General features: G+C 40.5%; 1 protein-coding gene across 1 annotated transcript in view; it reads right to left on the reverse strand.

Annotated features, from left to right (window-relative positions):
- Positions 1–8,382: 8,382 nt before the first annotated feature.
- LOC104492744 (V-set and transmembrane domain-containing protein 4-like) overlaps positions 8,383–14,840 on the reverse strand; it is a 24,910-nt gene continuing 18,452 nt past the window's right edge. Inside the window, exon 7 of the mRNA XM_010135334.1 lies at positions 8,383–8,592. Coding sequence (XP_010133636.1) covers positions 8,467–8,592 — 126 coding nt within the window. The 3' untranslated portion in view covers positions 8,383–8,466. The remainder of the gene's footprint in view (positions 8,593–14,840) is intronic.

The raw sequence follows: 14,840 nt of genomic DNA on the forward strand, positions 1-14,840 counted from the left end.
TAGGGAAACCAAGAAAAGAAATGTGGAACAGCACAACATTTATGTGCCCTTAAAAATCAGTTTAATCTAACTGAGGACCCTAAAATGCCTTAATCGCACCTATTTGGTTATTGCACAGACCATCTTGCTTCCTTGTTTGGCAATAGAAGTCTCGCACATGTTACAGTGAGCGTTAAGTACTATCTGATTTCTGCAGCTTTCTGTTGGCTAACAAACACTAGTGAAGCAATATTGGCAGAGCTGCCTTTGTGCTGCAGGGCCTTTGCATCCTCATAAAAAAAATTTGCTCAAACCATTCCTGAGAAATCCATGCAAAATGATCTGTAAATCCCCCAGGAAAGTTTCCCCTGTGATTGCTATGATGTGCTACTGTTCCAGAGTCCTTTTCATACAGGGATCTCAAAGCTTGTTACTAGAGGGTATTGGTAAGAAGATCTCTCGTTTGTGAATGCCTATGGCTGTCACAAGGGAAGTTATCTGAGAGTCATATGAGATAAAATAATTTGAAAGAATATGCTCCCTTCAGCATATTCCTGCATATTTCTTGCTTGTGTCTCATCTTTCAGGAGGGGGGACATCCCAGGGAAGTTGAAAAAAAAGGCCAGAGAAGCTCTGGACCTGATCCTAGCTCTCCTCCTGCTTGGTACTAAGCACTTGTGAGCCAGATAGCTGAACTGATTTGTTTGCTTATGGTAACACACATCACTTAGGGATCAAATTAGTAGTTGCATTACTGGTGTCACCCTTCAGATGTGCATAGCAATTACTGTCATTGAAATCAGCCAGGCTGATGCGGAGGTGTGAGAACAGGGAGGGAACGGTGCTGGTGGAGGAAAGCCAACCTTTCCTATGTTTTTTTGCCTTACAGACAGGTTGTCATCAGAGCTCTTTCCAAGTGACAGGAGGCTCTTGGAAATTTGCCACATGAAGTTTTTAAAAGGGAACCCCTCGGTCCCTGCACCGGAATTAAGTGTCTAGTGGAAACCTGGTATCCAGAACCAGGCAGCCTTCAGCAGTGCATTGGAATCTTGGTGACCAAAAGTAGTATTTGCTGTAATGAGCACTGAGCAAATGTAGGCCTTGTGATGGGGACGGCTGTGCCTGTGTTCAGTGATCACTCAATGCGTTTCCTACTCAAGTGTTGTAATCCTATGAATATGTAGGATTGTTGGAGGAGGGCAGACTCTGAGGAGACAATGGTGAGTGAGCTGGCTCAGTGGCTGAAGCTGAGGATGAGTTAGGTGAGTCCTGTGGTGGAAGAAACATTGTGAGCTCTTACTGATGGGGGAGAATCCGTCTCTTTGAGCTTGACTGTAACAGCAGAATGGGAACTTTCCCTGTTTCAGGTCAGAAATTGTTTCATTGTTCAGTTTGGACAGGAGGCTCTAGGGACTTTGTTTCTCCATTGTACATCTGTTCTCTCGCCAGGAGGGCCAAGGAAGAGTCATGCTGCCATAGCTACTCCAGTTTTGGTGGGATGCTCAGCTCCCGTGGGGGGAGCACAGGGATTAAACACCTGGAATGAACAATGAGAGTGCTCTTCAGCACTCCTGTGCTCAGTCCATTCCCCATGGTCTCCTGGTTAAGGCAATCTCCAGGAAAGAAGCGGTAACAAGTTAAATACCCGCTGCCAATGTCTATGTCTTTATAGCCCTTTATTTTACTGACGCTGCTGGACTAACCGAAATAAAATGCAGTCAGGTGTAGTCATTTAAGTTTCCATCTATCACAACTGCAGAGCACCAGATCTGGTAAGCAAGCAAAAGGCATGTCTTTATTGTGACAGTGGGACCATGCAGGTTGTAAACAAGGGATTCCAGTAGCGCTATTGAAATAACTGGACGTGCTGCCAGACTACGAGGTAATTTTGGAGGGAAGGTGAAATCCTGATTTGCTCCAAAACCTTTGTCTGCCTGGCAGGCTGGCTTCTGCCTGTAACCTGGTATTTGTTGACTTTGGTTGTGTAAGGACTCAGGTGCCGCCTTGCTGGATGTAGCAGCCTGTGGTGTTCATGGCCAATGTATGTCTGAAGCTCTGGGCACCTCTTGGTTCTTCAGAGACGGATTTTGAGCTGAACATACACTTTGTATTTGGGCTGTATGTTTACAGGCCCTTCCCTGCAGCAGTGCTGGGACTCTGATAAGTGGGAGGAGGCCCACTAGAAATCTACTCAAGCAGGTCTAATTGTACCAAATAGAACAGCTCAGTGGAGTGGAAAATAGTCCTTATATATCTACCCGAAGAAGATAATGACCTTTTAAATAACAGAAGCAATTTTATTTCAATACCCCAATTACTCTGAACTCTCAAATGTCAAAGTGCCAAGCACTTTCAAAATAACTTAATTTAGACATTTATAGCACTTAGACACTGCTAGTTTCTTATCTAACCTAATTATGGGTTGTACAGGAAATTGCAAAGCATCCCAATTAATGTTATTTTTTATAGTGATACATAGGAATGGCCTTTGCTATTTGCCGCCGTCATGTGCATAGTGATTTACTAATCTGGGCTTTTGAATTAGTTCCCTGGCAGGACAGAGCTCTTCTATCCTCTGGTTGCTCTGAGAGCAAGCAAGGAGGAAGTAGAGCATAGCTGTGTTTGCCTGAGGGATTTGAAGGGCACAAGGTCCAATGACAGCAGAGTGTCATTGCAAGGCTGGACCATTTAAGGAGTAGAGGTGCCATATAGAATGATAATGACTGGCCGTCAATCTTGTTGATCCTCTAATCTGAGTACTTAGGCCAGGATTCTCCATTTACATGTCTCCCACAGGACTGGTGCAGAGGAATGAGATTTGTAAAGCTGCTTAACTGGCTTCCTGAAAAAATCCCTTCACAGATGGTGCTGAACTGTTTCCCTACTAGTTCCTACGCGCAGCAGGCAGAATCAGAAGTGGAGGAAGTGCTGTAGCACCACTGAGCAGTATCCAGGGATGACTCCTTTGCTTTTATGGTGAGGGAAGGACACACATCCCCTTACCGTGTTTGAAAGTGATAACTGTTGCCCATCCTCACGTTTTTTGCCCTGTATATCTTATGTGATGTCTTTGTCCTGTGCTGCACTCCCCTCTTGTGTCAGGATAGAACTGTTAGCACTCAGAGAAGTTCCTGCAGGCCTCCTCCTTCCTGAGGACAATCCAAAGGGATCAACAGCTAATTTCTGAAAGATGTGGGGCTATGGGTAGCTATGTATTATAGCTGCTGTGAACTGTGCCCAAGACCATGCCAGTGCAGGACAGGAAGGCAAAAGTCCCTAAAGGTGATCTTGTCCTGTGCAGCTATATGCAGAGATCCTTAATAGCACCATAGTGTTCTCATTCGCTTCCTTATAGTAAGATATTGCTAGAGACAAGATAAATAAGGTTTTACATGGCTTAACAAATTAAATCTGAAAGTTTTAGTTCAGCTCAACAACTGTGTTCAAGAGGGGTGTGAGGAACAGGCATGCAGGGAGGTAAGAAGTCCCTTTCCCCAAAATTTTTCCCTAGCATGGACCAGAACCTAAGTGAGCTTGCCTGGGGACTTTGGGCATTACTTCCCTGGTGTGAGATGCAGGAGAGTCTCAGGTCCTGCACAGCAGAGAGAAATGCAGTTGTGGTGACTTAGCTGTCTCATGTACTAAAATGAAAACTTCAGCAAGTCTTAGCTGAAGGCTAAAAAAGGGCTGACATTTTTGACAGGGGTGATCAGACTGAAAAGCCTCTTGTGGGGTTTGCAAACCCAGAAATGCTGGTGAGGATCACGAGACGCTTAACAAAATATGGTGCCAAGACAGGTAGGGTTCTTGCCCTGCCTATTGCTATGCAGTCAGTAGAGCGTATTGCTTCAGCATTTAGTGTCTGAGTGGAAACAATGGAATATGAAACTGCTGTGGAGTTTGCTGAAAGAGCTGGGGTAGCCAGGGAGAGGGGTTGTTTGAGATCCACGTGTTGGAGCTATAGTGTGGTTTGTGCAGGTGTTTCAGCAGGCATTTTCCTCTGTGGGCTCTGCTCAGAGTAGGATCTGGGCGCCACCTCAGAATGCAACCTAATCATTCCCTGAATTTCTAGGGCTGTTTTCTCTGAAATAAATTGTTGATCTTTTCCAGAGAAGCAGTGTTGTGAATCATTTGTTCTTTACAAGAGAAAGCCTGACAAAATTGAGGTTGTTAATTATCTTTTCAAGCTTCCCTTCAATAGTCTCCAAATATGGAGGAGTCTGTTCAGAGGGAAGGGAGATGTTCTGTGTATCTACTAGGGAAAACGCAAGAAGATATAGTCTATAATCTAGCAAACATTTTGAATGATTAGGGATGTGGAAAAACAGATGGTGAGAAGAGTGTGGAACCTTATCACTTCAAGTTTCTTTAAGGTTAGACCAACCTCTACCAGGTTAAGTCAGGCTGAGTTGGTCCAGCCTTGAGATCAACTAATAGACCAGCTGAACATCGCAAAATATGTTCTATCTCCTTTTTTTTTTCCTTTTCCCTCTGAAAGGAATAACACAATCTTGGAGTCTCCTATTGACATGCAGTCTTTCAATCTACTCTGCCCCCCTAACTGAGGTAGTAAAATGGAGTCAAAACCAGTGGTGGAACAAAGCACTCCAAACATTACCGATTAGTGCAGGAAACTCAGAAAAGTAATTGTTTTGCAGTGGAATTTATGAATTTTATGCTTTACCCTGGCAGGCTAGACTGAAGACAAAAAGGCTCTTTGCACCTTGATGTCATTCACCAGAGGTGTTTTGGAAAAGCTCTCAAAAGCAGAATTTAACCCACAAATCAAACATCAAACCAGACCTCATCTGGTCTGAGTCATACTATGCCAGGAGAACCTGGACAAACCCTGGCTCAGGACAGAAGTTGTTTATCGAACTTCTTGATGAAGAGAACACCACAATTACATTACAGTTATTCTAAAACAAATAATTTGCTTGTAATTACAGAGCTAATGACGTTCTGACCACACCTACCTATTAGAAAATTGTAATAAAGATTAGCGAAACACCTTTTCCTTGGGCTACAGAATCAACCCCCACACAGCCTGCGACGCTAATATGATTTACTCCTATTCGCTGATGGAGGATTCTAGTAATAAAATTTAATGTGAGGGAACAAGGTGCATTTATCCAAAGCTGTAAACATCTTTAATTCTATTTAAAGCTATAGGGTGCAGTACATTAACATTTAACAATCTGGTACTAAATCGGTGTAAGGCTGATAGAGCTGTATTTGTTAAAATTGTTTTACCAATGACAACAGAAGGAGCAACCAAATAGTATGACTCAGCAGACTCCAACTGCTGCTTAATAACGCATTAAGAGTCTTCATAGGAGCTAGGCCATGTTTTACCAATGACAACAGAAGGAGCAACCAAATAGTATGACTCAGCAGACTCCAACTGCTGCTTAATAACGCATTAAGAGTCTTCATAGGAGCTCCTGTCATAAAAGAACAGTGCATCGCATTCAGGTCTGCTGTTGTTCTGCTAAACCAGAGGGCATTACGCCAGAGATTAAATCGGCATTGCAGGTCCTGTTAGAAGGAGGCAAATCCAACTTATTCTGCATTTCTCCCACTAAAGCACGTCATACTCAGTGAAATTTTTTTTTTCCATAGTCTTTCAAGTGATACTTAAAAATGTATCATTAATTGCAAGGTAAAGGATGTTGGTTTTCTTTCTCCAGTAATACGATCTGGCATTATTAAATCGAGGTTGACGCTGGATAAGAAAAGGCATAGGAAGATTGCTCAGGAAGCTTGGTGCTCTCTTAAGGAATCACCTGGCTTTCTTTCACTCAGCTGCTCTGTTGCCTTTCAGGATTCTGCCATCATCTAAAGTCAGTCATAAGTGGAAAACATTTTTAAACCATGGAATTTTCTGCAGAATGAAAAATTCAATTCCCACATATTGGGATTGTCTAAATGTTGACTATGAGATAAACACATATCCTCAAATCGTTCTCTAGTAAGCAACAAAACCTACGCAGACTGCGAGAATTTATCTCACCAAAAACCGTAATTTATTTAGTTCAATTAACCATTATTTTAGAGAATTAGATATAAACCAAGAATATACAGAGTATTAATACATAAAGAATTATGTTCATTAAAATACTGGGCATAAAAATACAGTAGGGGAGTTTTCTGAACCATGGGCACAATGGCTAGTTCTGTGTAAAAGGAATGTTTATACACCAAACTTCAGAAATTTTTCACAACAAAGTGGTCAACTTATTAATGTGTTAGGGTGTGATTTTTAATTCCAAAGCAGTCACTACTAAGTTCCAGGCTTTCCTAAGGCTTTCCTTACAGTGTCTGCATAAGAGATGTCCTCTCTGAATAGTCAGTCAAACTCTGGCTCTTCCAAAAGTGATCCCTGAATGTCTGATCACTCTATAGTACCAATTTCATTTTGGTCAGTAAGTTGATTACTGTCATTGAAAGTCCGTCACCCAATCAGAGAACAAGGAAAGATAACCATGCCCTTTCGGTGCGTGATTAAACTCCTAGGATGAAAAAGTGAAGCAAACATTTTCTTGAAAGCTCACAAATGCAGACATTAAAAACACTAATAATTACTAACAAATCTACTCATAAAAGCTGGCCTTTTCTTTTTGGAAAGAACTGTTTTGATGAGGAATTAAAGTTGGAATTAGTACAGTACATAATGGCCAGCCTAACAATCTTTTCTTAAGTTCCTTTTTATACAAGAGATTTTTATCTAGCATGGAAGAAGGTGACTGCATTTTACTTTTACACATCCTGGCTATACAGTAACAGATTATGTATGTTGCCTAATCTCTACCCCTGTTCAAAAAAGTTAAAAAGCAGTTTATACAGACTTGCTTATTCTGGTGAAACCCTCCAAAAGGCCGTGATGTGCTCTCTCCCTCTGTTGCATGTCCTCACCCCTGCAATGTCACCCCTCCCTTCCTCTCTTGCACTCCATGCAGTAACAGGAGTATACGGGCATGAGTATTCCTGCCATGGTTCCCAGCTGCGCTCTGAGCCCTGGCGAGAAGTTACTGTTTCATTAAAAAGGCCTGACCTGTAAAGGAGAAAGAAACTTGGATCACCTTGGTTAGGATTTCAAAACTCAAAGCCTGCAAGTGCTACTCCGAAATCCATGAACTGAATGAGTGGCCTGTCAAGGGGCTCCCTCCCAGATTTGGAGAGGCTCTGGCACATGCAAAGTATCAGATCTCCATGGCCTGATGGTGAGCTAAAGAGCCCATGCTTTTCCATCTCAATTAACTCTGCAGTTACTCAAGGACGAAAGTTACACATGCTGGGTACTCAGCTCTTCCTGGGCTTTTATGGAATTTGGGCATTGGAGATTTAGGAGCTTGTAAACATCAGTTCAGCCATCCTTCATGGCTGAAATGCCCAGGATGCCACAGAATAGTCCGTTTTTCATAAACACGTATCAAAGGAAAAGGAAGAATCCCTTCTCATTTACCAAGAGATGAGGAAAGAGACTCGTTTCCATCTCCTGAGCTCTGGTCTTTCCAAAGAATAACTCCAGAGTAAGTGAGGAGGGTACCAATGGAGTCTGCTCCATACTAAAGGAGAAGTTGTGTGATTTTTTTTCCCCTCTAGATTAGGAGCTCAGTAATGCAGGCCACAGGAGGAATCTTTTGCAGGTTTGGAAGCACCAACCTAAATCAAGGCCAAAAGCAGTGTCCTGGTTCTGTTGAAGTCTTCTACTCACTATCAAGTTTTTCCTACTCCAAACCAGAATTAAAAAAAGATCAAATCCTGTAAAATGTTCCCAAGCTATAAATACTCTTCCTTAAATCATTGGAGTTTAACTACAAATGTTTCCTTTGGATTATTTTGAACTATTTGACTTGAAGCACTTAAGAACTATTTTACTGAAAGTAACGTAAGTTTTTAAAGACAATGTCATTTAGAAAGGGAATTTGAAAAAGTAGAAACAAACCTTTTTATAACTATTTCTGGAGGGGAAAAAAATGCAGAAAAAGTAAATTTAGCTTTTCCGTTGCTGTAGAAAAAAGTCTCAGCTTTACTGAGCTAATATTTTTCTGATGGAAAAAAGAGCATTAAATTGACAAATTTCCTGGTCAGTGGTCTTTGTCTTCAGAAGCAGGCTGACATGCATGAATCCTGAAAGTAGTCCTGAGGCTTTGACAAGATGTTGATGTTTGCAGCTAGACTCCTCACATCACCATGAAAGAAGGAATAATGTTTAGCACTGAAAATGCCCAAGGTGGAACTTCAGTCCGTTTAAAAGAGGGGAGACGAACACTACGAAATGTGTCTCTGGGACAACACTTGTTAGGACCAGCTGATTTTCTGTGATTACTTTCAACTACATTTCGTTTAAAATTCTCATAGAAAAATAGAAGTGCATGAATGGAAATAAAAAAAAATAAGGACATTTGTATGACTTTATAAATAAACAGCACAGCAAGAATTAAATAGAACACAGGCAAAGGACATTTATACAGGGATGAACTATTACAGCTTGTTCTCCTCAAAGAGTATCTGTGCATAGACTGTTGCATTGGGAATGCCTTTGGCTTCCTGCATCGGCTTCATAAGTTCAAGTTCAGCGTATGTTAAACTCTCCTCTGTGATTTTTGGCTAGGAAACAGAACCAACAAATTACAGTTATAATGTCATTAACACTGAAAGCAAATATTCTACAGAATTGGCTGTATTTCTTCTTCCACACATGCAAATTCTACTATGCTGTTAATCAGTTTAGTCTGCACTAGAGTTAATTCATAGACGATGAAATAAAAATAATATTAAAAATAAGAAACAGGAAATAGTAGGATTTTCAGGTTCATTTTCAAGTTCTCCTTGTTTCTCAGACATTGAACATTTTAATCTGACAATTCCAATGTTGCAAATTTTAAAGATGTGTGTGAGTTATTGCAGATTTCACGATTTGAAATATGTATGCCAGATTTGCTTCCCAGCTGTAAACCTTGGACCAGTTACATTTGTAATCACAGTCACTCACAGTACCTCTCATTATGTTTCTTAACAGAACCAAAAAACATGTTGAAAATATGCAGAAGACAGCAAAAATAGATAGGATTGAGTTACTGTTATTCCAGTGGGATTTCACCACTTCTGCCGTGCTATAGATGAGTTCAGGTCACCACCAAAGCTAACTGATGTACTACTGTAGGGCTTGAGTTTTAGACTTAAACCTATAAAACTTAGCTAGGTGAGGTGTTATCAAGAAAATTTAAAGAACATATTTCATGTGGGTGATGGAAGAGCTGCCTACTGCTATTGAGGACTTCATCCAGACTCAGAGCGGTGGCTCAGGGGAGGAAAGCCTTGTCTGGTGTTTCTTTGTGCATGTCGGGTCCTCAGTTGGGACTGGGTTGTTCATATCAAATTCCCCTCAGAAAATGTAGGAACAAACAAGAGAGTTGCTGCAGAATTATTCGTGGGGCCTTAGTACTTGAAAGGGATTTCAGTTCATCTGTAGAGGACTAAAACCTGTGCCCCCTGAAGAAGGGCAAAGTGCTAAGGCCTTGTGCAACTGAAGAACTGGAGAATTTGTTCTCTATCTTCTTGCATGCTGTGTTCTACCTGAATATAACTAGTGTTCCCAAGTTTAAGCCTAAAAAGGACAATTAAAAGAAAACAAGAAATATTTAATCCATTTTTGCAGTCACAAGACTATACCTCAGAGAAAAGGGTGCATCTCTGAGATCAAGAAAGGCTTTTCTGGTTTTAAACTGAAAACTGACTCAAAGTTCATAAACCAAGATTTTCCATACATGAAGAAATTGTCAGTATTTTTCAATGCCCAGAGTTTCCTTTATGTTTTATTCACTGCTATTTATTTCTTCCTGATTTAACATAAATGATTCCTGTTTCCTTGAAATGTGTTTGAATAATTATTATATTGTCTTCTGGCTAAAAAGATAAACATCTAATATCCTCTGAAATCAGTCCCTGTGCTCCCCTGCTTCCTGTCTTTTGCACTGCTCTGCAGTCCTCTCATTTTGCCTTGCCAGTTGCTTACACTGTGCATTTCAGATTGTTTCCCTCTGGGTGGATCAGCTTCCACTTTTCCAGCATTAATTTAATCTTATTTCTTCTTTGCAGATTTGATCCTGAAATACTTTGTGCAGCTGCTGCTGCAAGCCGTGTCGTTGAAGTCAGTTGATCTGTGCATGTGAGTAAAGGCCATTGGCAGGGCTAGCTGTCTGCAGGACTGTCATCTTTGCATTTGATTATTCACATGGTCGTCCCTCCCTCCCCATCTTGCATGGGTAGTCCTATTTCATCTCAGCTCCTGGTCCTCATTCACTACCGAATGCTCCACTGTTGACTACACAGAAAATGTTATATTTCATTGAATTCTCTGGTGCAATGATGTAAAAGGACTTCATGTGGATTCCAGCCTGATCTCATATGTAACAGAAATAAAATCACATTTCTTTGTTCATGTATCAGGACTGAACTGAACCACGATGTTCAGAAAGACATCTGTCCTATCCTGGCTTTTGGCTTAAAGAGTTAGGAAAATATCTTGATCAACTGCTCTGATACTTAATTAATTTTTATATTCCACTCTTATTTCTAGGCTGAGGGTATTAGCCTCAGTTTCTAGGCATTTAAGTTGGTTTTGCCTTTTAGGACATGTTAAAGATTCCTTTTGAGATTTCAGAACTGAATGTGCCCATCTATTCAATAGGGTGCACAAGAGCTGAGTTGAGGCTGTACATCACAACACCACCAGCAGATGCGGAAGATTTTTATCCTCAGTGTACGAAGCACATCTAGCCTCTATTTGAAGGCATTGGGAGTTTTGCTGCCAACTTCGACAGGTGCCACCTCAGACCCTCAATGCAGAATGATACACTGCATGTGAAAAGGCTCCTAAAAATGACTCTGGTGCAACTTTACAACCAAGCTGTTGGTCACTGCCAGAGTAAAACTCTTCATTCCCTAAGACTGACCCAGCGCAACTTGTGAAGTAGAAATACTTTCATTGTTCCGTAGAAATCAGTTGCTCAGGGCAAACTAAATCTGTATATGTTTTCCCCTTTGCTATTTAATTGTATTTCATGTTATGTTTCCATTTAGAAAATGCCTCATGTCCTAAAATAGCCACCCCAACGCCCAGCTCATGTAAATTTTAGAACTAAGATTTATGAAATCATATTGTCCAGGTGTTTTATTATATTATTTCAAAATTGCATTGTTTTCCAGTGTAGATTATCTCTTTATTCTTACTTTATTTTATTATGTTTGGATATGAAAAATAACACTGGATTCCCCAAAACAAGTCATTGGGCAGTAGTGGCTGATGTGTTGCTTTCATACATTTTTATGATGTTCCTATAGTAAACATAATTTAATAAAGCCAAAACACACTAAATAAATAATTGCATCTAGAAAAGCAATAAAACCAAATAAAATTAGTACTTTCATAAGTGGAAAAGGTACTTCAATTACTGCTACAAGCAACAGCACACCATAAAATGTGTAGAATAATTTCCCTTATGCATATTTCCAGTATGTAATAATTTGATTGAAAATATGAGGAAACACACAGGAGGTTCAAAATCGTGAAGGGTATACAGTTTTCAGCAAAGGATGTGTAATAACAGTGCACAGAAGCCAACACTACTTTAAAGTACCTATGGTAGCCAGGGTTTTATTCCATACGCTCTTTTGTACTTCATTTATCAGCCACGTGCTTAATTTAATTTTGATGGTTTGTTTGTCCAAAACCACTTTTTTTTTCAACAGGTAGGGAACGAAAACTAATTCTACGATCTCTTATTTGGATTGGATAGTGTTTTGCCAGTTTAAACCTGGAATCTTGCTGCCACCTCCTTTTTGGAACAATAGAGTGACTTTAATAGCTGATGTTACAGGTGAGGCTGACACTAGGGCAGAAGAGGAGCAGACAATGAATGATGGCCATTCACCGCTCCTTCCATCCTGGCTTTTCGCTTAGGTCATTGGGATTTCTATGGCTACAACATCCGTTCCTGGAAAATTACATCATTGTTCTAAAGTAATGTTGAAATGATTACTTCAAATAGAATTCTATTCCAATGCGACATTTCTAGATACAGTCTTTGTATCTAGAACAGTATGTCTGTTTTCTCATCTTGGGATCACACACTGCAGAATTATAAATTAGGAAGAGTCATCATTTTCCAGTGTATCTTCTGGCAAGTGCAAAATGATTCCTCTTCCAGATTTCTTCCAGTTTAATTTTAGCTTATTCCAGTCACAGGGCTTCCATAGGCAACTGTTCAAAAGAGTTCGCTTATAGGAACACTTTTCTTAATAAACCATCTGTGAAGTCTATCATGTGAATATTTAAAAGAAACTAAAGTATGTGTATACATAGTTTTGCTTTTATTTGGTTTGTCCAGTATAGGAGTATTAGAAATTACCGAGAAGGGTTGGTTTTTAATGAAAATTACTCTGGTTTTCATTCATGAGTACCAGGAATATCAATTTTGCTCTTCCCAGGCTTAGCTGGTTTGTTCCTTGGCAGCCTCAAGGGTGTTTACTGTGAGCACTATCAAACTGACAGTTTTTGAAGTTTTAGCTAAGACCACTTTTATGCAAATTTGTAATTAGGTATGAAGAAAACAAGCAAACAATAACCTCATAAATTTAACTTGTCAGAAAAAACAACTGATGCCAGCTTGCGCTTATAGATTGCTGGAATCTCACAGTTCCATGACCATACCAGTTATCATGATGACAAAATGAATGTGAATTTCTAATCTAAAAAAAATTTCCCTGTTTCTAGGTTACTATAAAAAATAAGTTGAAAAGGGCTCACTTCCCAGTTCACTTCAATCTGAAATATTTTAGAGACTATTGCTGCAGATATTTTCCTTGGAATTCAGCGTGTCTATTATCACATGTGATGTGGTTTTTGTTTGGGATATGATGCAGAATGACTTTAATATAGGACCAGGGAAAGAAAATAATGTTTATAGACCAAATCAAATTTTCGCCTCTGAGTTTTCTGGATTTAACAAACATATGTCCCAAGTTCCAGTCAGAGCTTCATAATATTTTTAGTAACTCAAATTTCCTGCAGGAACACTTGAAAATGAACCCCCACCCTCACTGGCATGCCCTGTGCTCATGGGTGAATGGATCAGGTCCGCAGGGATAAAACCTTGCCAATTGTGCATGTTTGCTGGTTTGATTGCTGGTACATGGCAAATCGCCACCTATGGCGTGGCCGTGCTGTGCCGTTGGGTGTACACTGTGGTGCCAGGGAGATGGTGTAGGAAATGCAAATGGGAAAGTCACAGAGTCAAGAGGTGGTGGTGAGGTTTGTTTGATGCACTCTTGAGGAATTGCACTCCCGAGGAATTGCACTCCCCTCCGTGTTACTCCACGGTACAAAGAAATCAGGGCTGCCCCAGTGCCATGAAGTAGCTCTTTCTTAGCAAGCACATGCTGGAACTACTGTTTTTCCTCTTTCTTTCTCTTGCAAAAGACAAATTCAAATCTTTGGCCTTTTCCCTTTCATATTTGAGAAACATCCTGTTTTGTAGTCATACTTGGTAAAGAGCTCCACGGGAAAAATGCAGATACTGTCCAGATGGCAGAGCTCAGGAGCACCCTGTGTCACTGCCTAAGCACGCTCAGTCAGAAAGGGACGAGCCAGGACTCTCCAGGCCAGCTAGATGAGCTTTGGCCACAGGCACAGATTGGTGCTTCTCTTTGCACGAATGCCCAGATGGGAGGAAACCACATACTGCATGCAGCCTAAGCAAAAGGGGCTAGTCCATCTTCTCCTCTGCATACCTCTTTTTCATAAACGTTTTATTTTTTGAAGCTGTTTGAAGCTCTTGGCAGCCAAGATTGGAGGGTTGGTTATGGAAGCGAAGGCAAGAATGTGCTGAAGCAAAGAGAGAGTATGTTTGGGGGACAGGCTACAACTCCTTTGTCTTGGGCAGTGGGGACAGCCCATGCTAGCGGTTGGGTTGGGCAGGATTTTGCAAGTAAATAGTGAGAGAACTCACTGTAGCTTCAGAGAGAAAATGATTAGCCTTTGACAATCCTATTTTTTAATTAATAGTGGAAAACCACTTTCTAGAATGTGTGGTCTTGTGCTGAAATCAGTAGTGCTCTTCAGGGCCATATACACGTTTTATGCTTGAACCCTATGAACTTCAGTGGGATGGCTCCCTCATTAAGGTTGTACCTTAAATCAGGACTCAGAAAGAGATTTTTTTTCTCTCTTTTCAGAGCTTCAGGTGTTTACCAATGTCAGTGTCATGACTGCAGGCAGAAAGCCAGAGATTATCCTGGAAGAAAGAAGCTTCATATATCACTTCTGAAGACCTTCATGAAAATCTGAAACTAGATCTGCAAGATGAGTTATTCCCTAGAAATGCAACTGCTGGCCAAAAAGAGCACTGAAATATCAAGGGATCTGTAGTGCCAATCTCTGTGCCAAAGCTGAGAAATTTGATATTGAAAAGTGCGGGGAATAGGAAGTATGACTGTTAGTGTAACTATCAGTTTAAAAGGATAGGTTCTTTCTATTAAGATGCTTTATTTTCACTCCCTAGAGTAAAAAATACTTTCCAGACTCCCTGGGAACAATATCTACAACGATTTTTGAAGCTCCTTTCAGCATTGCATCTACATTTTGCTATTGAATCCCACAGAAGTTATGATAACAAAGTCAGGGACAAAGATGATCTACTAAGTCCCATTGAATGATTTTATTTTAAAGAAACAGAACCCCCAAATAAAGGTAGTGACTCTAAGGGCTGAGCCAGTCCATCTTTCTTCATTAACAGCATTAAATATACCTGGCAAAGGTTTGTCCAGCCTGTTTCAACAGCTTTTAGTGAAGAGCG

This window comes from Buceros rhinoceros, unplaced genomic scaffold, assembly GCF_000710305.1.
Source record: "Buceros rhinoceros silvestris isolate BGI_N320 unplaced genomic scaffold, ASM71030v1 scaffold1604, whole genome shotgun sequence".
Taxonomy (NCBI): Eukaryota; Metazoa; Chordata; class Aves; order Bucerotiformes; family Bucerotidae; genus Buceros; species Buceros rhinoceros.